We start from the raw sequence: 22,293 nt of genomic DNA, 5'->3' as shown, positions 1-22,293 counted from the left end.
GAACAAGGAAGGAGAAGGTTTTTGTTATTTAAGACAGATGTTCCCAAGAATAACTGACGCCAAGATCAAAGAGGGCATTTTTGTTTTCCCCCAGATCAGACATGTTATGAGTGACAAGCGGTTTGAAGATCTGTTAGTTGGGCCCGAAAAATTGCCTGGAAAACCTTCAAAAACATTGTTGACGATTTTCTGGGCAACTACAGAGCCTCAAACTACATTCAGCTGGTAGACAAACCTCTCAAAGCATACAAGACAATGAATTGCAACATATCGCTCAAGATTAATTTCCTCAACTCACACTTGGACTTCTTCCCCACAAATCTCGGTGCTGTCAGTGACGAACACGGTGAAAGGTTTCACCAGGACATTGCTACGATGGAGAAACGATACCAGGGCAACTGGAATCTGTAAATGCTTGCTGACTACTATTGGACACTGCAACATGATGCACCAGACATTGAATACAAAAGAAAATCAGGAGCAAAACACTTTTAATTCTGTTGAATTTAATAGCTTATGCGAAACATAAACGTGACTAAATACATTACTGTCAGTAAACATATAAATGTCTATTTATAGACATAGTTCCTACGTGATGCAGTAAAACCAAAAACTAGATGCGTGCATACCCAGTAGGTACCTGTCAAAATCAGGAAAAACTTTTCAGGAAGCAAGACTTTTCAAAATAATTGTTGTGCAGTGTAATGAAATCTAAACAAGTGAAAGAGTTTTATATCAAGCCATTAAATCTGGATTTACAAGCTTATTCAGAAATGTATATTTAAGATAATGTAGCATAGTTTAAGAAATCTTGTCGAGTAAATTTTGTTTACCCCATCCTCAGATTTTTTTTGTTTAATACAATTTTATTAAAGGCTTGATATAAAAACTTTTCACTTGCTTAGATTTCATTTTTGCAGTGCAGCTAAACTATATGTTAAAAAGATGACCATATTAAATATGCTAGCTAAGTAAACTGAAAGCAGTAATTTTAAATGATAAAAAGGAAATAAACAACATAAAGTCATTGATAAAAACATGCAAAGTTATAGAATTCATAAAAAGTAGCATTTTAAAATTGCAACAGTTGAAATAGATTAAATTGTATGCAAAACTTACTCCTTGGAAGTGTACATTGAAGAACTCCATTTTCACAGTGACTTAAAAAGAAAAACAATATTTAACAGCTAAGTATTGGCTAGCACTACAGTCAGATAATCAAACAAATATATATTTAAAAGGAACACTTTTGTGAATGATTTTGGTGAAAAATATGTAAGGAACTAGATTCTGAGGCTCACCATTCTTGTCCATTAATTATTGTCTTCCCAGGATTTACAATTTTACCATTAGAGTAGCACGGACATTCTATCTTTGAGACGCATTTTTCTTCATTATTCATATATAGTCCTTCCGAGCAGCCACAGCCTTCAACTGGATTGACATTCATATTGCAAGATATGTCATTTCCTGAAAGTGAGCTGCAAGTACTGTTACAGGACACTATTTTGTAAGAGAATTTCTGATTGTTGGGGCATTCAGGAACTGTGAAGAAAAAAAGAACAATCCTTAAAATAAATAAAGTGATATGTCTTTGGAAGCCCTATGGTAAGATGTACCAACTGGCCACAATCTTACATGACAAAGTGTTCCCCTTATCTCATTAATTACGAAATTAAAATTTAAGATAGACTTTCTGATAAAAAAAGCTGACAACATTGTTTCAATCTGCATGGAAGACTGACATAAAAGTGACAAATAAAAAATGATTCAGACACAGGAGGTAATGAGTATTTAACATAACATATACTGTTAGTAAAACTCATGGGTGACTATCCAAGTGGCTGTACATCATCAGTGGAGTCAAACAGTTGGCAAATGTTATGTTATGGATGATGTGACCTGTGCATTTGCTTTTTCAGTGAGGCACTGTTCAGCAAAGAATATGGGATGAAGTATAGTGGGAAACAAAGACAGAACAAAAAAAACAGGGGCTCAGCTTTCCAGGAATGTTTGATGACTTTAACTATGTATTTTCATGATGTGGGACTCATGTACGGTCAGATATTGTCCTACTGAATAGTGGCAAAACACAAAAGGTTGTACAATAGACAACAGAATATACCTGATGTATTGTTATACAGTCAAGCTGTGAACATGTCTTATATCATGAAGACTTTTGAATTGTTGATCCTGAACTATATGAGTGCTATTGTTGTAGAGCACCTGGACCTACTGCAGCTTGTCTACTGGACAAAGACTGGAGAGAAGGATATATTTACTGCATCTATCTTCTCCAAAGGGCTCATTCTCACGTGAACAAGGGCCTCTATGTCCAGTCACTATTCAAGGAGGAGATGTAGAGGTGTTCCAATCCTACAAGTAGTTGGGGGTTCACATCAATGACAGGCAGGTTCATTTTTTAAGAACCTGCATTCTTTATATTTGGTTAATGTTATCCTTCACAAATTATACAAGTATGTTATGGCCAGTATGATATTCTATACTGTGGTGTGATGGGAAGGAAACATCAATTCAAGAGAGGTACACCAAAGTAAAAAAATAGTAAAAAGGGTCGGCTCAGCTATGAGATATACCTTGGACCCACTTGAGATAGTAGCAAAGGAGAAAATAAAAACAAACCTAATGCTATTATGAACAATGCTGCACATTCTCTCCCTGCAGTAGTATAGGACATACTCAATTTGCTTAAATAACAATATATAAACAAGTAAAAATTTACTCTATTAAAAGTGGAAATACCCCACTGACATTTCTGCTTAAGTAAAAGTAAGAATGTACTTGCTTCAAAAATATATTTAAAGTACAGTAATCCCTCCTTGATCGCGGGGGTTGCGTTCCAGAACCCCCCGCGATAGATGAAAATCCGCGAAGTAGAAACCATATGTTTGTATGGTTATTTGTATATATTTTAAGCCCTTATAAACTCTCCCACACTGTTAACATTATTAGAGCCCTCTAGACATGAAATAACACCCTTTAGTCAAAAGTTTAAACTGTGCTCCATGACAAGACAGAGATGACAGTTCTTTCTCACAATTAAAAAATGCAAATAGATCTTCTTCTCTTCAGGAGCAGAGAATTTCAGAGGGAGAGAGAGAGAGAGAGCGCTCGCAAAGAAAAACAAACAATCAAAAAATCAATACGTGTGCTTTTAAGTTTGCCCGGCATTTTTAGAGGAGCGTCAGTATCTTCTAAGCAAACAGCCTCTGTGCAAACAGCCCCTCTGCTCACATCTCCTCCGTCAGGCGCAGAGAAAATCAGAGAGAGAGAGAGAGAGCAATTAAAGCAAATCATCAAAAAATCAATGTGTGCTTTTGGAAGAACCGCGATAAAGCGTCCGGCATTTCTTAGAGGTGCGTTCGTATCTACTAGGCAAACAGCTTCTGTGCAAACAGCACCTCTGCTCACAGCCCCTCCGTCAGGCGCAGAGAATGTCAGAGAGGGTGAGAGAGAGGCAGAGACAAGCAATCAAGCTCCGCGCGGGATGCATATCTTATAGCACTGAGGAGTTTTAGTTAATATGTAATACATGCTCTGATTGGGTAGCTTCTAAGCCATCTGCCAATAGCGTCCCTTGTATGAAATCAACAGGGCAAACAAACTGAGGAAGCGTGTAGCATAAATTAAAAGACCCATTGTCCGCAGAAATCCGCGAACCAGCGAAAATTTCGTGATATATATTTAGATGTGCTTACATTTAAAATCCGCGATAGAGTGAAGCCCGAAAGTCGAAGCGCGATATAGCGAGGGATTACTGTATATAAGTAAAAGTACTTCTCGAATGTAATCCCTGATTCACCAGTATAATATGACATTAGGTGTTAAATACAAAAATAGTTCAGGTTGTGCCATTTTAATTAATGATGATAAATGTCTTATTTTAATACTAGCCATGTGCGCCCTGTTTCCCTGTGCCCTTCGTCGCACAGCATTATGATTTTTTATAAGGGAAGCAAAATTACAAAAGAAAACCCTTGGATATTGATTCGATAGGAACGGCCTACTCGGAATCACTGTCCGAATAGTAATTGTGTGGTGGTGTAGGAGCATTTCTGCTTCTGTCCGTTCACAGTCCGTCTTGTTTTCACGACGCAATCTCGCCGGTTGCTTTGTGGCAATCCAAAGAGTAAGGCAATATACATGGAGCAATGGTTATAAAAGGGGGACACATAGGTATCCAGGCTCGTTTAAAGCATAAATAGGGATCACTTCACTGACATGTGAGCAAGCCACGGTACAACTGTGAGATGCGCACAAAGTAACAATAATAATTTACGGAACGTGCTGTTTCGTTGTCATTCAATTTACCCACTGTCTTTCTTTCATTCATATGTTACGTAGGCACGTACCTTTTATCTTCGACAATCTCATTCTCTAACCAGGCCTCAGGGGCTAACCAGCGTAACACTGTCCATCACCCCTTTCGTTATTCTCAGGGCCAATTGAAGAAATTTGGGAGCCCCAAGCAAAATGGACTTGGAGGCCCCCCGCACGCACGCACGCAAAGGAATCACAGCATAGCCATACATATTTCTGCTAGCCTACCTGCTGCAAAATTGCACCATTTGTACAAGACAAGTAGAGCTATTTTATGTGTGTAATTTATCACTTACCACTGTCTTGTTTTTTCTTATCCTCCTCTTCCTTTCTCTTCTTTCTTTTTTGGCTTCCTGAAGCATAATTCCGCTTCATGACTGCCGAGGAAGTTTTGTATTTTGCCGGCAGCAGAGATCGCGTGGTTGGCTGGCTGCTGTCAGCGAGGGGGGCCCCCTTGAGGGGATCCCGATAACAGTGTCATTGCACTTTACTGCATTCACTATCAATGGGGCGCTCACACAGTTTGTCGCTGCATTTTATTCTTAACCAGTCATTGTCTTGGGGCCCCAGGCCAGCTCGGGGCTCCAAGCAATTGCTTGGTTTGCCTGCCTTGTCGTGATGGGCCTGGTTATTCTGGCATATTGTCGACATCTGTGAGTATCAACAACGTACTAAACTGGAAGGTGGTCTACGCATGCGTGGAATTCGCGGACAAACAAAGATTAAGATCTAAATGAAGATTATATATAAAGATAAAGATTAGTTAATTTAAAGCACAACAATTTGTTTAGTTTGAATGTCTGTGTTTTGAGGTGTGACTGGAGTACTACAGTCTTCAGTATTATAAGCCTGGAGGAGATTCTTAATGCAATGCCTATGTTTTAGCTATTGGATTTTAGTTATTGGATTATTGTAATTCGTGTATGTTGGTGTTAGCCAGTACACCCTGTCTCGGCTGCAGCTGGTGCAAAATGCTGCTGCACGCCTTTTAACTGGCACGCAAAAGAATGAGCACATCACACCTATATTATCCTCACTGCACTGGCTGCCTGTTCAGTTTAGAGTTCATTTTAAGATTCTTTTATTTGTTTTTAAGTCCTTAAATGGGCGCTCGCCCTACCTCGCTGAGCTGCTGCATATGCACTCTCCTTCCCGCTCACTCAGATCAGCTGGTCAGCTGCTTCTGGATGTTCCTAGGACTCAGCGAAAGCTCAGGGGGGATAGGGCTTTTTCCGTTGTGGCTCCAAGGCTCTGGAATTCACTGCCGATCCATATTAGACAGGCCTCCTCACTGCCCATTTTTAAGTCTGCTCTTAAGACCTATCTTTTTGGTTTGGCGTTTGATCCTGTGTGAGCAGTTGATTTTACTCTGTGTTAACTCTGTTTAGTTGTTTTACTATGTTTTAATTTGTTTTATTTGATTGTATTTTATCTACTTATTTATTAGTTTGTTTTGTTTAAAATTTATTTTAGCCTATGTTCAGCACTTTGGTCAGCGGCTGTTGTAAGTAAAGTGCTTTATAAATAAAGTTGACTTGACTTGACTTGACTTGACTTAGCTGTCACTCTAGTGCCATCTAGTGCTTCTTCTTCTAATTCATTCGTGGACAAACAAAGATCAAGATCCAAATGAAGATTATATATAGAAATATTCTGTTTGAAACAATTCCAATAACAAAACTTACAAAATCTCTCTTTATATATAAAACCCATCATCTGTCTGTCTGTCTGGGGAGGGGGAGGAGGGTTCTCAGGAGTAGGGAGCTGGGCAGGGCCATCCTCACTCACGGGCAAGCCTCTGATTGAGTTGCTCTACCTCTCGCCACGTGTTAGAGTGTACCTTGCATCTGCTTAGCTAGCGATTCCTGCTTGTTCAGCAGATATTATTATCTAGAGCAAAGATCTCAAACTTCTGGAGGGAGTTCCAGAGGGCCGTAGTGGCTGCAGGTTTTCATTCCAACCTTTTCCTTAATTAGTGACCTGTTTTTGCTGCTAATTAACTTCTTTTGAATTGCTTTCCTCTGAATTGCTTCATTTCTTTCCATAAACAGAAATGAAATGTGAAGTGAGTGAGACAACAGAAGCCCAACTAAGTCAGGTCCTCAAATTCCAACTAATTTCATTCCAACCAGTTGCTTAATTAGGCACCAAGTCTTGTTGTTAATTAAACCCATTCAAAATTGTTGATTTTTTTCTTTACTTTTCTAAGAGCACTGTTAAACTGTTTTGGGCACCAGAGCAAATCAACATTCTTGAGATTTCCACCCTTTTTATTTTCAGATATTGTGTGATGATCACAGTGTGCTGGCCATGTTTTGGTTCATTTTGCATCTCATTATTGTTTGACTGCTAATTAAGGAAAAACAAAACAATTATTGGGTCTGTGTCTTCAAGAGCAAGTTAATAAAAATTAATTCAAAAGAAGTTAATTAGCAGCAAAAACAGGTCAATAATTGCAAAAAGGGTTAGAATGAAAACCTGCAGCCACAGCAGCTCCCTCAGGACTGGAGTTAGAGATCCCTGATCTAGAGATTGTTAAAGGGTAATGTTTCGCGTTTTCGAGAGAGAGATCACAGCTACATGTGTTTTAGAGGCTACCTGCTCAGTGGCAGAGATATCACGGCCACATGCTCTTCTCCCCATGCGAGGGACACTCTCCCGTCAGAGCTAAACACCATCACATACAGTGGCAACGTTTGACATTGGAGTGTACCTACCTTCTGCTTAGCCAGAGATACCTTTCAAACTTTTTACATTTTTGGCAAAGAGATCATAGCTACATTTTCACCCCGATAGCAAAACTAAAAACATTGTATATCAAGAGGCTCTTGGATACTAAAGCTATGAATATAAATAGTGCTGGGTGGTACACCGATTCATACCAAAAATCATTTTTTATTTTTGTTATAATATGGATTTTTCTTATACTGCAACACCGGTTTAAATAGCCTAAACAACGTTTGGAACATGGCGCAGCGGGAAACTGTTTAAGGGCAGACCTTTTTCACTGCTGCACCGCTAAACATGCATGCAACAGTGTACAAGTATTAGTGGAGGTATTGAGCGGTGAAAATGGACAGAAAACATTCCAAAACTGAAGCTGTAGCAGACGATAAAGTTGAACATGATGACACAGAAGAACTTTTGCTGAAAAAAGGAGTTGTGTCTGTCGTCTGGAGATACTTTCGCTTTAACAATAGAATTACCAGAGCCTACGAAAAAACTCGTAAATCCGTCCCACCTTAAATCGCTTCTTAAAACCGTTCTCACCTCTCCGCCAGCGTCTTTTGTTAATCTAAATGTGCTGATAAAAGAAAAACTGCAAGTAGCCGGCTATTCCATCCCCCCACCGACTTAGAACGAGCACAAACTTCTCTCAGCTCATGCCTTGATTGATTTTCTGGGAGTGAAGTGGAGTTTTAGAGTGGAAATAATAGATTGTTGTTTGGAACACACGCATTTCATGTCTGTTCCGTTTCTACAGTAATCCGTGTAAACACATTGTTAAAACAGAAACGTTTTTTATATTCTAGTAGTAGATTACAAAATGTAGGCATCAACTATATAAAGTTTGAAGCCTGAAGTATCACACAGATACTTTCACAAAAGCTACAAATCTAACACAGCAATTGCGCTTTTATTCAAAAATATAACTGCAGAAACAAAAAGCCGCCTTAACATGCGTAATTGACACTTGCTTATTATGACTGCTTCCATGGTGCAATAGAATCAGCTGCCGACTGGGAATCAAAAGGTTGTGAGTTTGATTCTACACCTCTCCATTTTGAGAAGTAAACTGCTCTTAGTCTTACTATTTTAGAATAAAAACATACATTTGATTTCAGTCTGTAACAGCCGGTGTAATTTATGATACTTGTAAAGGTTAGCTTTGTTTTTTTTTATTTTTAGTCAGTTTTATTATCTCAGCCACGTTCATGAGCCCAAACACACCCCACCCCCGCATCTGACACTGCTGTTTTCACATAGACGCGCTGTAACAGAGGTAAACTCAGCTCCCTTCTACATCGGAGCAAGAATGCACATACCATTGCAAGCATACTAAAGTGTCAGCAGGCACTTTTTGTGGCATTACACACAGTTTTGAGTATGCCCTCTGCACACTACTTGTGACTTTAGGCTTTAGGAAGTAAGTAAATAAATAAAGGTAAATAGTTTTTTAAAATGATTTCTTCAAAACGTCACATATATTTGTCTCTTTCTTTTTTTAAAATGTGAGTTGATCACCGCCAACATGTTGTAGCATACAGCATATGGCTACCTGCGTGTTCTTGCGTGCACTGAATAAGAGACAAATTTAGTCTGACTGAGAGAATCAGACTGAAAAAACAAACATGCCATACTTTTACAGCTGATCAGACGCTGTTTGTTTTCAAATAATATTGCATTTGCGCGATGATGTTTTCACATATATTGTCTCTTTCTTTCAGGTGTGTAATAGAAACCACAGCGTAGAGAGAAATGCAATATTATTTGAAAACAAACAGCGTTATTTATTTGGCACGGACATGCTCAAAAAATACATGTGTAATGCCACAAAAAGTGCATTCAGACATGTCCCTGCCAAATAAATAACATTTGACGTTTTGAAGAAATCATTTTATAACACGATTTACCTTTATTTATTTACTTACTTCCTAAAGCCTAAAGTCACAAGTAGTGGGCAGAGGGCATGCTCAAAACTGTGTGAAATGCCACGTAAAGTGCCTGCTAACACTTAAGTATGCAAGCAATGGTATGTGCATTCTTGCTCCAATGTAGAAGGGAGCTGAGTTTACCTCTGTTACAGCGCGTCTATGTGAAAACAGCAGTGTCAGATACGGGGTGGGGTGTGTTTGGGCTCGTGAATGCGGCTGAGATAATAAAACTGACTAAAAACAAAAACAAAGCTAACCTTTACAAGTATCATAAATTACATTGGCTCTTACAGACTGAAATCAAATGTATGTTTTTATTCTAAAATAGTAAGACTAAGAGCAGTTTACTTCTCAAAATGGAGCAGTGCAGGATGGAACTCACGACCTTCTGATTCCCAGTCGGCAGCTGATTGTATTGCACTACGGAGGCAGTCATAATAAACAGGTGTCAATGTCGCATGTTGAGGCGGCTTTTTGTTTCTGCAGTTATATTTTTGAATAAAAGCGCAATTGCTGTGTTAGATTTGTAGCTTTTGTGAAAGTATTTGTGTGATAGTTCAGGCTTCATACATTATATATTTTATGCCTACATTTTGTCATTTACTACTACAATATGAAAAACGTTTCTGTTTTAAAAATGTGTTTACACGGATTACTGTAGAAACAGAACAGACATGAAATGCGTGTGTTTCAAACAACGATCTATTATTTCCACTCTAAAACTCCACTTCACTCCCAGAAAATCAATCAAGGCATGAGCTGAGAGAAGTTTGTGCATGTTCTAAGTCGGTGGGGGGATGGAATAGCCGGCTGCGTGCAGCCTGATTTTTATCAGCACATTTAGATGACAAAAGACGCTGGTGGAGAGCTATGAACGATTTTAAGAAGCGATTTAAGGTGGGACGGATTTACAAGTTTTTTCGTGGGCTCTGGTATTTCTAGTGTTAAAAGGTTGGATGTGAACCATTATTATGTTTAAATGTGCGAATACTGTTTATATACTATTGGATACTACTGCAAGCCAAGTTGTACTTGTTTTATTTTTTTTTCAATACTGTGTAATGTACCTGGGTACTGTGTAATAGTGTTTCAACATGTTGACTTTATTCTTGACATTTACACTTTAATCTCGATGCATATGACGAGAATAAAGTCGATATATTGACTTTATTCTCGTAATTTGTCATTAAAGTAGAACATCGTTAACTAAACTTCATCTTAAAATGAATATTTAATTTACTGGATTTTCTCAAACACCATCTTAAGTTATGTAGTACATTAAATGTTTTGTGTTCAGTGTTCCCCGAGCCATGTTAATCACTCTGTGCTTCTTAAACTGACTTCCTCTTGCACTGAGAGGAGGTGCAGGCAGCGCTTGCCACACACAATACATTAATTTCATGATATTCCTACTCCCTGAACATTTAGAATGCTAAGATAAATACTTGATATAATTTTCAAGGTGGCGTGGAGGTTGCACTGCTGCCTCACAGCAAGGGGGTCCCAGGTGTACCCTGCCTTGAATTTGCATGTTTTTCTGGTGGGTTTACTCAGCGTGCTTCGGTTTTCTTTCAAAGCCATGTAGGATGTGGGGTTTTGTTATGCTATATTGACCCTGCTAGTGTATGTGGTGCTCATATTCACCCTGCAATGTGCTGGCGCCTCGTTCAGGATTTGCTCCTGCCTTGCACACAATGCTTGCTGGAATGGGGCGCAATCCTGAATGGATGGCATATTTAAACATGTATAATGACGTTTTTTTTAAAGTTCTGAACACTCTGTGCTCTATGTTTAAAACTAATTTTAACTTCACAAAGATGTTTATCATGCGGTGATTGGTTATGAGGAGAAAGTAAAAGAAAGGATAGGAACTGGGGGTTAGATAGAGACTGCATGCATACAATAAAGAAAGCCCGCTCAGATGAACATCCATTGAATTCCGTGTTCGTGCCACCAGATCACAAACCTAACATTTACACAATATTTAAGTTAAACCTGTGCGATACCCATTCATACATACAGTTTTTTGAACCATCGTCACACCTGCCATCAAGTCCTCTACTGTACAATGAACATACACCTAGAGAAACCCTGACTGCGAGGGAGCAGCACTACCACCACACTACTGTGCCTGTTTAATACCTGCTTTAAAGCATTTCATCATGAAAATGATATCAAGTATTTATTTTTGCATTCTAAATTTTCAAAGAACAGAAATATCATGAAGTGAATGGATTCTGTGCGGCGATCCCTGCCTGTGCCTTATCTTAGTGTGAAAGAAGTCAGTTTAAGAAGCGTAAAGCGATTAACAACTGGGTCAGGGAACACTTAACACCAAGCATTTAATGTACTACATAACTTATGACAGGGTTTGGGAAAATCTAGTAAATTAAGCATTGATTTTAGGATGAAGTTTAGTTTACATTTTACTTTAATGACAAAATAAACTATTAGAATAAAGTGGAAATGTCTATTTTAATCTCGACATAAACAGCGAGAATAAAGTGAAAATGTTGACTTTAATCTCAACATAAGCGTCAAGATTAAAGTAGAATTGTTGAGAATAAAGTCAACATGTTGACTTTATTCTCGACATATACTTTTTCTTTTCTTTACTGTGGCTCTAATACTCTTCCATAGGGCTATACCACAAATAGCATTATAAATGCAAGTTGCAGTTTCATTATTTATGTATATAGCTTAGCTTGAAGCAAGGTCCATATTAATGCAATTTGCCTTATTGATGGTTCAGTTGGTAAAGATGTCTCACCAAGTTGCACTTGTTTTATTTTATTTTATTTTTATTTGGTGAATACTGTGTAATGTACCTGGGCTTGAAGCCTTGAAGTAATAGTATTATTACTGGAAGTTGCACTATTATTTATTTGATTGTTATTATTAATTTATTTATTAGTTTAAATATTATGCAGTTTAATGATGATAAAGTTGTTTACAAAGTCAGTTTAACTTGTCAGTGGACAGAGATTGTTAACATTAACAGAAAGTGTAGTTGGTTTACAAAAAATATTCATTATTTATTTCTTTTCTAAGACATTTTCAGTGTAATGCATCTTCTGACATGCACCTCTGGATATTTTACTAAGTCTAAATGCCTCTTTGAATCGTTGAAAATATGTTGTCAAAATTTTAGCTTAAGTTGTTTGCAAAATTTCATTAGTGCCACCCCTTGAAAACTATCACTTTATGGGGCCATGCAAACCTGTATTAATACTTGTGTACACATTAAATTTTTTTTTTTGTACAATGTACAATTCTCATGAGAGTGGAATAGGTTATTCTTAGCCAGTCTTCTGCAGTAATTGCAGTGGAAAATGTGGTTAACATCCACTCATGCAAAGGAAAAAAAATACCATTAAATACCGTGAAACCGGTATAATTTTGAAAAATACAGTCATATAGAATTTTGGTCATACCGCCCAGCACTAAATATAAATTCTTCTCAACACAAATTATTACATTTAAAAAAAAAAAAATTTATTGAATTTTTAAAGTTTATCCTGCTTCACTACAACGCGTGCGGAGCCACAGGGGACAGCTAGTAATAACAAATTCTTACATAAATGCATTGTTACTGTACAGTATCATGATGATTTAGCTGTAAATAGAATAAATCGTAAATCAGATAGCCACTACTTTTACTTGTGCTTTAAACATCTAAATGAAAGAGGCTGACAGCATCATTCATGTGCACTAAACTTATAAACCTGGAGTTCCTAGACCTTTTAATCTGAGGATCCAAATTAGAAAATTGATACCATATTGGGACTCAAAAAGAGGATGATTATCATAGTAACAACTGAATCATAAACAGACAAATAACAGTAGCCATATACTTGTAATAAAAAAGTTAAAGTTTATGTTTCCCTTCAAGCATATTTTCTCATACGGATATTATTAAAAGCAGAAAGTGAGAGACTAACATATTGGGAAAACAATACTCTGTTTATTAATATTCTAAAGATGTTTATTCAGAGCAGGGTCACAGGGGCAGCTGGAGCCTATCCCAACAACTATAACGGTACAAGGCAAGAAAGGTTCTCTGGACAGAATGCCATCCTGTCACAGGGTGAGCGCACCCACCACACACACATACACATGCACATGCACACACACTCACACTAAGGCCAATTCAGAACTGCCAATCCATCTAACCTGAATGTCTTTGGATTGTGGGAGGAAACTGGGGCACCAGGAGGAAGACATGCAGACTCCACACAGAGAGTACCTGGGTCTTGAAGCTAAAAGAGCTATTATCATTCAAAATAGGAAGTGATTTCTGGGGTGTATCACTGCCAGTGGAAATGCTCAGTTTAAGGTTTAGTAAAGCAGAAAGAAAGACTTTTTTTGGGGAGTGATGCTAGAATATGATGATTTTTGAAAGCATATTATGAAAGGTCACTTACCTTTGTCATTTGACTCATGACCTCAGTTAAAGAATGAAGTAGTTAAAACATTAACTAGTTTAAAATACTCTGGTGTTTAATTTAATTAACTGGAAAAGGTGAATTATTCATAAAAATATATAGCATACACTACATGTACTTTATACGGGTAATAGGATGAATCCTGCTGAATAATTCAGTAAACAGCACAGTTTGAAATTTTTTTTCTTCTGACTAACATAGTGCTGAATGTAAACTGCCTGTCAGATCCCTATATTCTGGTGTTCTTCCAGTTTTTGGGAGTTTAAAAAAATATGTCTTTCACAATATCAGTAGATTGATATTTATACTGTGGCAAGAACGAATTCTTCCCCGTCAAGGCATGTTAATCTTAATACAAAGTACTCCTTGCACCTCAGTTCCAGATTTTCATTCAATGTATGCCGAGAAGGTGAAATCAACCACTTGTCGATGGCCACTGAAACTTAATTTAATTGTTTCTCATACGGTACTGCTTCAAACAGTACAATAAACAGCATACAGTTCATCACTCTATACAGATTTCACATTTGGATAAACTTAGTTAATTTTACCATACAATTATTTCACAACAATTACAGACATGCTTAAGAAACCCTCCTCTATATGAAAGAGGCTGACGGCTTCACACATGTGCTTTGGCACTCCTGTGGAGCTCTACTGAATCAATTCCCATGATTCACTAAAAAGAGTCTGTCAGAAAGAATCAACTGTTTATGTGACTGTAAAATGTAACACATCGCCATGTAGAAATATAGTGGAGTAGAAAACTGAGATATTTGCTTTAAAATGCAGTGGAGTAAAAGACAAATGTGTCCAAGGATGAATTTACTTAAGTACAGATACTGTATGTGAAAAATGTCCTTAAGTACAGTAATAAATTAATTGTACTTTGGTACTTTTTACCCCTGTCTCTCTGACACAATAACACTGAGTACTTTACGCCAATAAATTATTCAACAGAACTGTGTCAAGAAATACTGGAATTCTGTTATAGCAATGGCAACATGGCTGCATAATGCCTCACTGGGACCATTCAAAATCAGACGTTTTTCATTCTTTATTTTATTCCTTTTTAGTCATTCTTGTGTGTGTTCAGATCATGGTGTGTGTAAGAACCTATCTATCTATCTATCTATCTATCTATCTATCTATCTATCTATCTATCTATCTATCTATCTATCTATCTATCTATCTATCTATCTATCTATCTATCTTATGATTGTCTATACATGGAATCTTTAAATAATATACCAGTTACCTTCTTGTTTAACTATGGAAAACTAATAGGATCATGTGAAAAAATAGGTGACAATTTATAAAAACAAATTAATAAATAAATAAAAGCACATACCACACTGATCTCCTCTCCATCCTGTCATACGCAGACCTTTTCTAGAACATTCTTTTGCATAGTTTTCCAAAGCAGTACATAAGCATTCATTTACATTTTCACAGTTGCAGGTACTGGCAATACAGTCCTAAAAAGACAAAACCACTCATATTCAATTTTATTTCAATTAGCTTACAACTATAACCTTGAAATAGGTGAACATTTCTTAGAAAACTGAGAGTAATCTTTAGACCTAATTCTCCTCATAGTGGTTCTCATGGTACACTTGCCTTTATGGGGTGGCACATATGAGAGTGAACTACCAAAGGTCAATAATTAATTTTGAAGTCTTGTCATTTGATTACAGCTTATATGTTCTGAATACTCAAACAAAAAGAGGGCATGAGCTGTCAACTCATAGCCACTTGGTAAAAAGCTTTTTCAGAAGAATGGAGCATCATTCACATAGACGTAAGAGATCCAGACATGATAAGAGGTGTTCCCATGGAAAAACTAAAAATTGCCTTTGTTGCAAATGTTCCTTCCTAACTTTGGAAGTCATCTGTAAGGGTCAATGGTTGAAAAATAGTAAATACATACCATGGAGATCATTCTAAGACCAAGTATGGAAAAAACAAATGTGAGGAAAGCTGTCAAGATAAAGAAATTAGTTTTTTTATGATGTTATTAGGCAGTTATCCTGATTTGACTGGTGTCATTTGTGGAGGTGGACAAATTAAAGGTCAACGTGAGAGGAAATTTTTGTTAGGTTTTGGAGAATGACTTGCACAAAGTCCCATGTTGTTATGATAACATTATCTTTTTATAAAAATACTATGTTTGTTTTGTGTTTCTCAAACCCTTTTTGACTTTGACATTTTGGCTTTGCCTCAGTGCTTTTCTTTACTCAATTTATTTTGATCTCCTAGTTTTGAACTTTTGCCTTGTACTGACTATGATTCTGGTTAACATTATTATTTTTTGGTCTTTTCAGTCACTCACAAATAATCCTGGACATTCTGAAGTAGCATCAGTGACGCCAGCTAATACTGCAAATGACGTAGATTACTTTGGAGAGGAGCAGGCTCCATCAAGGAAGTAGTTCATGGGGCTTGCTGCTACTGTGCAGTAGGCACTAAATGAGATCACAGCACTTAAGGAGTCAATAAAGAACTTGACTTTGAGTGCAACTGTAGTTGAGTCTCACATGCCTCATCTCTAGTGTTTCACCAAAATAAAAAAAATTAAAAATGCTGCTGATTTTATCAGTTAGTGTGTGACTGAATGCTTTACTTATAACTGATTAAACTCAGCTTTATACACAGGGGGTCCTCGGGTTACAACGTTTCAACATACAAAGTTTCGAGTTTACAACAATCACTCCCATAAAAACTTAATAAAATTGAGAAATGAGAAGGAATAAAGGTAAGCATTTTTTTACACTCATTTTTTCTGTTACTACAGTACAGTGTACAGTACAGTATATTTATGTCCTTTTCTTTTTTCTCAGGCTTAGATTTTGTGTTTTTATGTTCTAGATTATGACTTTGCAAATGTGTTAAGATAGATAAGTGACTTAGGCTAGAGTGTGTTTCGACTTACACCAAAATTTGGGTTACATCACTGTTGTAGGAACGGAACTGTGTCGTAACCTGAGGACCCCCTGTACAAAGAAACACCCAATTAATATTAATTTAGATTTTTCAAAATGAGTTTCCAAGTATGTTTGACGTCAAGTGCTCTCCTTAAGTTACATTAAGGAAATAAACAAATACGGGATATGTTTTTAAATTATTTGCTAATGATATGTTTCATGATCTTTTGGATTATATTGCTATAGTTTACATCAACAATATTCTGATTTTTCAAAACAACATGGATTATTATGTCCTTCAAGTTAAAGAGGTGCTTTTTTCTTTAAGAGCTAACAATTTATTGCTTTATGTATTGGTGACAGCCCATTTCTTTTCCACATTGGTCGCTCTTAGGTATTAACACTCTGGGGGATATCCTTGATGACTCTGGACTCTAGACTTTCCAGGCATTAAAATCCAAGTTCTCCCCTCCTCTTCCTTTATCTTCAACTGAGGTCACTTCTTAAGACATGTAGTATATCAATTTTTTCCCCTCTTCCTTCTCATCCACTTTTTGCCTTTGCTCGTTTGTTTTCATTACATAATAAAAACCGTTGCCACTTTATTTGCTCCACTGTACAAAACCACCTATAAGCTTTTGTCCTTATTTTCTCTGTGGTAATTTGATCTTCCATCCACCATTTTCCTGTCATCTTCAACAATATCATTAGTCTTCCAGAAACCCCAACCATCAACATAATTAGCTTATTTTTGTACATCACATCATATCATACACCATGTAAACTGTTTACTATGAGTTTAACACCTGTCCCCATTTGTAACTTCTGCTCTGTAAAGGTCTCTGGAACCTTTGTCAATGTGTTTTGGAACTGCCTCACTGTTGCTCTCTATTGGCTCTGTTGCACTGTCTGGGTACAATGGCTTCTCATTGGAAATCACCAAGTTCTTTATATAACCTCTTTTATTGAACTCTGGGCAATGATGATTAATGGAGTATCTTGTTCCCACATCAGGCAGTGCGATTTGGTCACTTGTAGGAAAAAGATCTCAGCAAATGATGATGGCAACTTATCCCTTTTGCTTTTTCAGTCTTAATTGTCAAGCTTGAGTGTGAGTTACTATATTAGTTATTCAGATATTCAAATGGACCTTGAAAAGTCTTTGTCATCCTTTAGTAGAAACTGAAGCTGAAGCAATGTTTTGTGGGATTTTCATACTTCTACCCAGATTTATTTGTAGTTTCAGTTCTCTGATTGCACATATTACCTTGCTTACAAAAGGGGTGTCACAAAGTTCATTTCGACTTCAGAAGCATAAGACTAAGTTTCCAGTTATTTTGAGACACACTGATTGTTCACTGCCATTCCAGGTTGAAGTAGATATGTCTAGTGTTGGAGTGGGTGCTGTAATATACCAACATCTTCCTGAATTTGGACATTTCCATCCTTGAGCTTATTTATTATAAGAGATTGTCTTCAACAGAATTATATTGTACTGTAGATGACTGAGAATTGTGAGTGATTAAAATTGCCTTGGAGGAGTGGCATCACTGGCTGGAAGTGGCAACCCTTGAATTTGCTATAATCCCAGACCATACAACTGTAATATATTTTAAATGCCAGCATTATGTTTAAACATGTGCCAGGTTCGCTAGATGCTGTTTTTTAGCCTATTGGATTTTGTGATCACATATCATCCTGTTAATCATAATACCAAGGTGTAATGGTAAAATGGTATGTCTGGTGTTCAGTAAGGATGTCGGGAATTTCAATGATTGTTTGTGCAGTGTGCTGCCATGCCAAGGCTCAGTCTGGTATGAGATGGGGACTGTTGCTCCCCACTGACTGCCCCCCTCTCATCCTTGGGAGTATGTATTGATTGATTTAATAACTGATTTTCCTCCTTCCATGAGTCAACTGTCAATTTGGTCATTATGGACTGGTTTTCCAAAGGCTACTCATTTCATTATGTTGTCTAGGTCTATTGTCTGAGATCATGGACCTCAATTAATTTCTTGATTTTGGTGAAGTTTTTTTGTAAAAAAATGAGGGGATTGATGTAAAATTAACCTTTGGTTATCACCCACAGTGTAATGGTTTATGTCTGTGAGTTAATCAGGATTTGGAGAAATTGTTATGATGCACTGTTAACTCTTTGAAGTCCAGCTTTGTGAATGCTCTGCCTACAGCTGAACTTTGTCGTAACATGATGTTACTTCTACCTGGGTATGTTTCCTTTTGAGTGTTTGTCCAAATTTCTGAACACACTGTGGAGTAACTAACCCGTAAGTTGGATGCATTTGGCCCTATGTACAAGTAACAAATTGTCCATCTGATGTTTCAGGTAGGATGGAAGGTGTGGGTTGTGAGCAGTAACATCTGGCTTAAACTACCTTCATGCAAGTTAGGTCTGAAATTCATCAGACCTTATCCTATTCTCTGGTGAGTTTCTCAACTCAAGTTGAAACTGGCTCTCTCTTCCTGTTGTTTCAGGGTTGAGTATATTGTGGACTGGCATGTCTATGGACCTGAGAAACATTTTTGGATGTTCACTCGCAATATTCATGCTCTTAGGCTACTGGCTAGGTTCTTCTATCAGGTTCCTTTTAAACCTGAGGGAAGCTGTATACACTACAACTGGTGATGGTGCATATGATCATGATTTGTCATGTTGATAATGTCACAGGATACTCCAATATAGTAAATATGGTCATGGTGCAAGTAAAAAGGCATCCTTCAGTTGGATAATAACGCATCCCCTAGTGATAATTAGTTTTCTTTTCAAATAGGTCATTTGCTAGGTTTGTTTCATGTACTCTTTTCAACTTTGACTTTGGACTTTAGTGCTTTAGTGCTTATTTTGATCTCCCAGTTTTAATCTTTTGCCTGGCACTGACTACTACTCCGGTTAATGTTATTATCTCCTGTTTTTTTCAGTCACTCACAATAATCTGAAAGACCCTGTCTCATATTATACAGAGATTTTAACAAACAATTCAATTTATCAAGAAAAGCATGCAGGATGTCGCCTAGGCTGCATTCACATAGCACATGCAACTGTTAAACTTTGTGGTATCGTTGACTTTTATATACACATGATGTAGCAGTGGGGGGAAGAAGGCATGGATCTGCTGTGGTTGAGTACATTTGTTTGATTAAGATCACTGCTGTATTTCAGAAAGTGCAAGATGGTGAATCAGTGGGTAGAATAAGATTTACCTAGAAATGCAGCTAGCTCTGGAGATTCATGAGGTTCATGGTTAATATTCAGTGTGAAAAGTTGAGACAGTATCTCATAATTCAGGCACAGAGATAATGCTCTCCATATAAAAAAAATAAGTCACACAAGGGTGTTTTCCGGTGATCCATGCATGTATCATACTTCTCAGTTTTCAAAAAAATGACTAAAATGACTGGATACTTCATTCAGTAATTTATTGTTAGGTCAAAGCAGAAATAGTGCAGTTTTATTTCTGTGAGTGAAACTGTTGACAGATTTCTTTTTGTTGCTCAGATATTTCAGGGTTTGTGAAAGTTCACCGGTTCAATCTGCATGTGTAATTTGGACTTAGAGAAGGCTTACAACAAGCATACCCCTTAGGATATTGAGAATGATGCCTTTCACTTTTCAGTTTGTGTATTTGCAATGTGAAACTTGCATTTATATTCTTGCCATTAACTTTTAAGTTAATTTAATATATAAATAAGTACAGTAGTTATACCTCAACAGTATTTGTTTTTGAAGGATGAATCTTTGCTACAGGCTAAAAAATATGCTTCTGAAAAAAATTCAGTCACTTACTTTAATATAACTGTCATAACTAACATGAGAGTGGCATTTGGCAAACACTCCATTGGGGTCCTTGAGAAGAGCACACTTTTCATTTGCATATTTTTCTATAAAACAGACAAGATAATAAAGACATGAGTAAATACAACATTTTGAATGTGATTTTGAATATGAACTTATATGAACAATTTCCAATTACATATTAGGCTCTAGGAAATACCTGCTTATCTGTAAACTTATGGAGCTCCATAATAAATGTCTATTCTGTCTGTCCAATATCACCATTGAGAAAGTAGTAATTTTCTCAGGCCATCCTGCTTAGCCCTTAATAATCTATTTATAATAACCATGAATTTTGCTTTGTGAAATTTCTTCTCTGTAGTTTCCATTTGTCAATTTTAATATCAGTTTAAGCACAATCCTTTCTTTTTCTATTCTATATCAAATCTTCACTATCTTCTTTTATACTTTTTCCTTCCTATATTTTATCCATGTTTTTGGCTCTGCTGTTTCACGGTACTATTGTTTGTGTAGTTCTTCAAATGTTAATAAAGAACAGATTGATAGAGTATAAAGATTTTGATGATTTCAAATTCTAACCGAAGGCACATCTTCATGGGATTTTCCCACAGCCCAATGTCATGCCACTTATGTTATTTGTTGACATAAAACAGAAAGATACTGAGTGTGAATGTGTTTGTTAATGTCACCATCAAACCAAGCAAATTCCTGCTAACAATAATTGTGCTGAATTTTACCAATAATACTAGTCAGGAGTTGAGCAAGACAAATATTTGCTCATTGTTCTATTCATTCAGCATCATTAGACCGATCACTTAGGCATTTTTTATGTTGAGTATTTCTATAATAATATAGCTACAGGTCATTCTGTATGCGTTAATATATATATTGAGCGGTTATATGCCAGCCAAAGACCTAGGGAGACTAATCTTGTCAGGATTTAAACATGCAAACATTGACTTTAATGTCTTTTGGCATTTGAATTAAAATGCTCATCACAGTCTACCCATATTATTGTATATTAATTTTGGATATATTAATTTTATCAATTTTATTAAAAATTTTAGAAGATTCACAGAACTCAATATTTACACAATAGTAAAAAATAATCTTCAATATACCATTATGATCAGATTCCAAATTAAAAACATTCGGCCAAATCTACTGTTTGTTAGTACATGTTAAACATGTTAAAACGAAAAGGATATTTTTAATTACACATACATATGGTATATTGTTCACTGAAAAAATAAATAATTTTACCATTATCTGATCTGATGCACGGTGTTGGGGATGGAGGTTTACATTCAGCATTTGTTGCCCAGGATTTGGCAAAGGCATCGGCTGTTGATTCCATAATTCCAGAGCACGCCGTGAATTCATCTGTAACTATGCCATTGACGTTGCCACAGAGACCTGTAAGTAAAATAAAAATGCTGATAATGAAATTTTGTACTCAGCTACAAATATTTAGTTGTTGTAAAATGTCCTCTTTATAGATATTAATAAAAGTTGCTTTTTTCACTCCAACTAGAGAAAGTAGCTGTTGAGGGACAGAAGTAAAGTTAAGCAGGGAACCACCGGCATCTTTTTGGCCTACCGTTGATGGAGCCCTTAGTATCCACGGGTAATGTTACATAAAGCTGCATGACAGGAGCCACCTGAATCTGCAGGTCCATATCAAATGCTGTCAGTACTTGAACATACTGTGAAGACTGCCAAATGATAGCCACATCATCTAAAAAGCAAACAATGGAAGGCATTAATAAAACTGTCAAATTACAGTATTTTACACAGTTACCCATATAAAAGGGTGGTCCAGATCTAATAATGCAACATTATGCTGGCGAACACATCGCACCTGCTGTTTGACTGACAACCATCTCAACCATTTTGGAAAGCAGGGCAGGTGCTGTCATCTATCGGCAACAAAAATATTTTTTTGAGTTATAGCGTAATGAAAATTGCATAATTAGATCTGGACCTCCCTATATAATATAGGATAATGAGACAGAACATACAGTTTGTATAATTTAATATATGTTAAATTTATTAAACTAACACTACTAACACTAATTTTGTGGCCATTTTTAAAAAGCTGAAGTGGTTAGTCTGTC

General features: G+C 36.7%; 1 protein-coding gene across 1 annotated transcript in view; it reads right to left on the bottom strand.

Moving 5' to 3' along the window:
- LOC120534550 (mucin-19-like) overlaps window positions 1-22,293 on the bottom strand; it is a 131,339-nt gene that overhangs the window by 51,485 nt on the left and 57,561 nt on the right. Inside the window, exons 19-24 of the mRNA XM_039762145.1 lie at window positions 21,777-21,914; window positions 21,440-21,592; window positions 20,168-20,262; window positions 14,793-14,919; window positions 1,302-1,545; window positions 1,120-1,160 (exon numbers count right to left, since the gene is read on the bottom strand). Coding sequence (XP_039618079.1) covers window positions 1,120-1,160; window positions 1,302-1,545; window positions 14,793-14,919; window positions 20,168-20,262; window positions 21,440-21,592; window positions 21,777-21,914 — 798 coding nt within the window. The remainder of the gene's footprint in view (window positions 1-1,119; window positions 1,161-1,301; window positions 1,546-14,792; window positions 14,920-20,167; window positions 20,263-21,439; window positions 21,593-21,776; window positions 21,915-22,293) is intronic.

This window comes from Polypterus senegalus, chromosome 8 (genome assembly GCF_016835505.1).
Source record: "Polypterus senegalus isolate Bchr_013 chromosome 8, ASM1683550v1, whole genome shotgun sequence".
Classification (NCBI taxonomy): domain Eukaryota; kingdom Metazoa; phylum Chordata; class Cladistia; order Polypteriformes; family Polypteridae; genus Polypterus; species Polypterus senegalus.
Note: the sequence above shows the minus strand (reverse complement) of the source record. Positions and strands in the feature narration are given on the sequence as shown.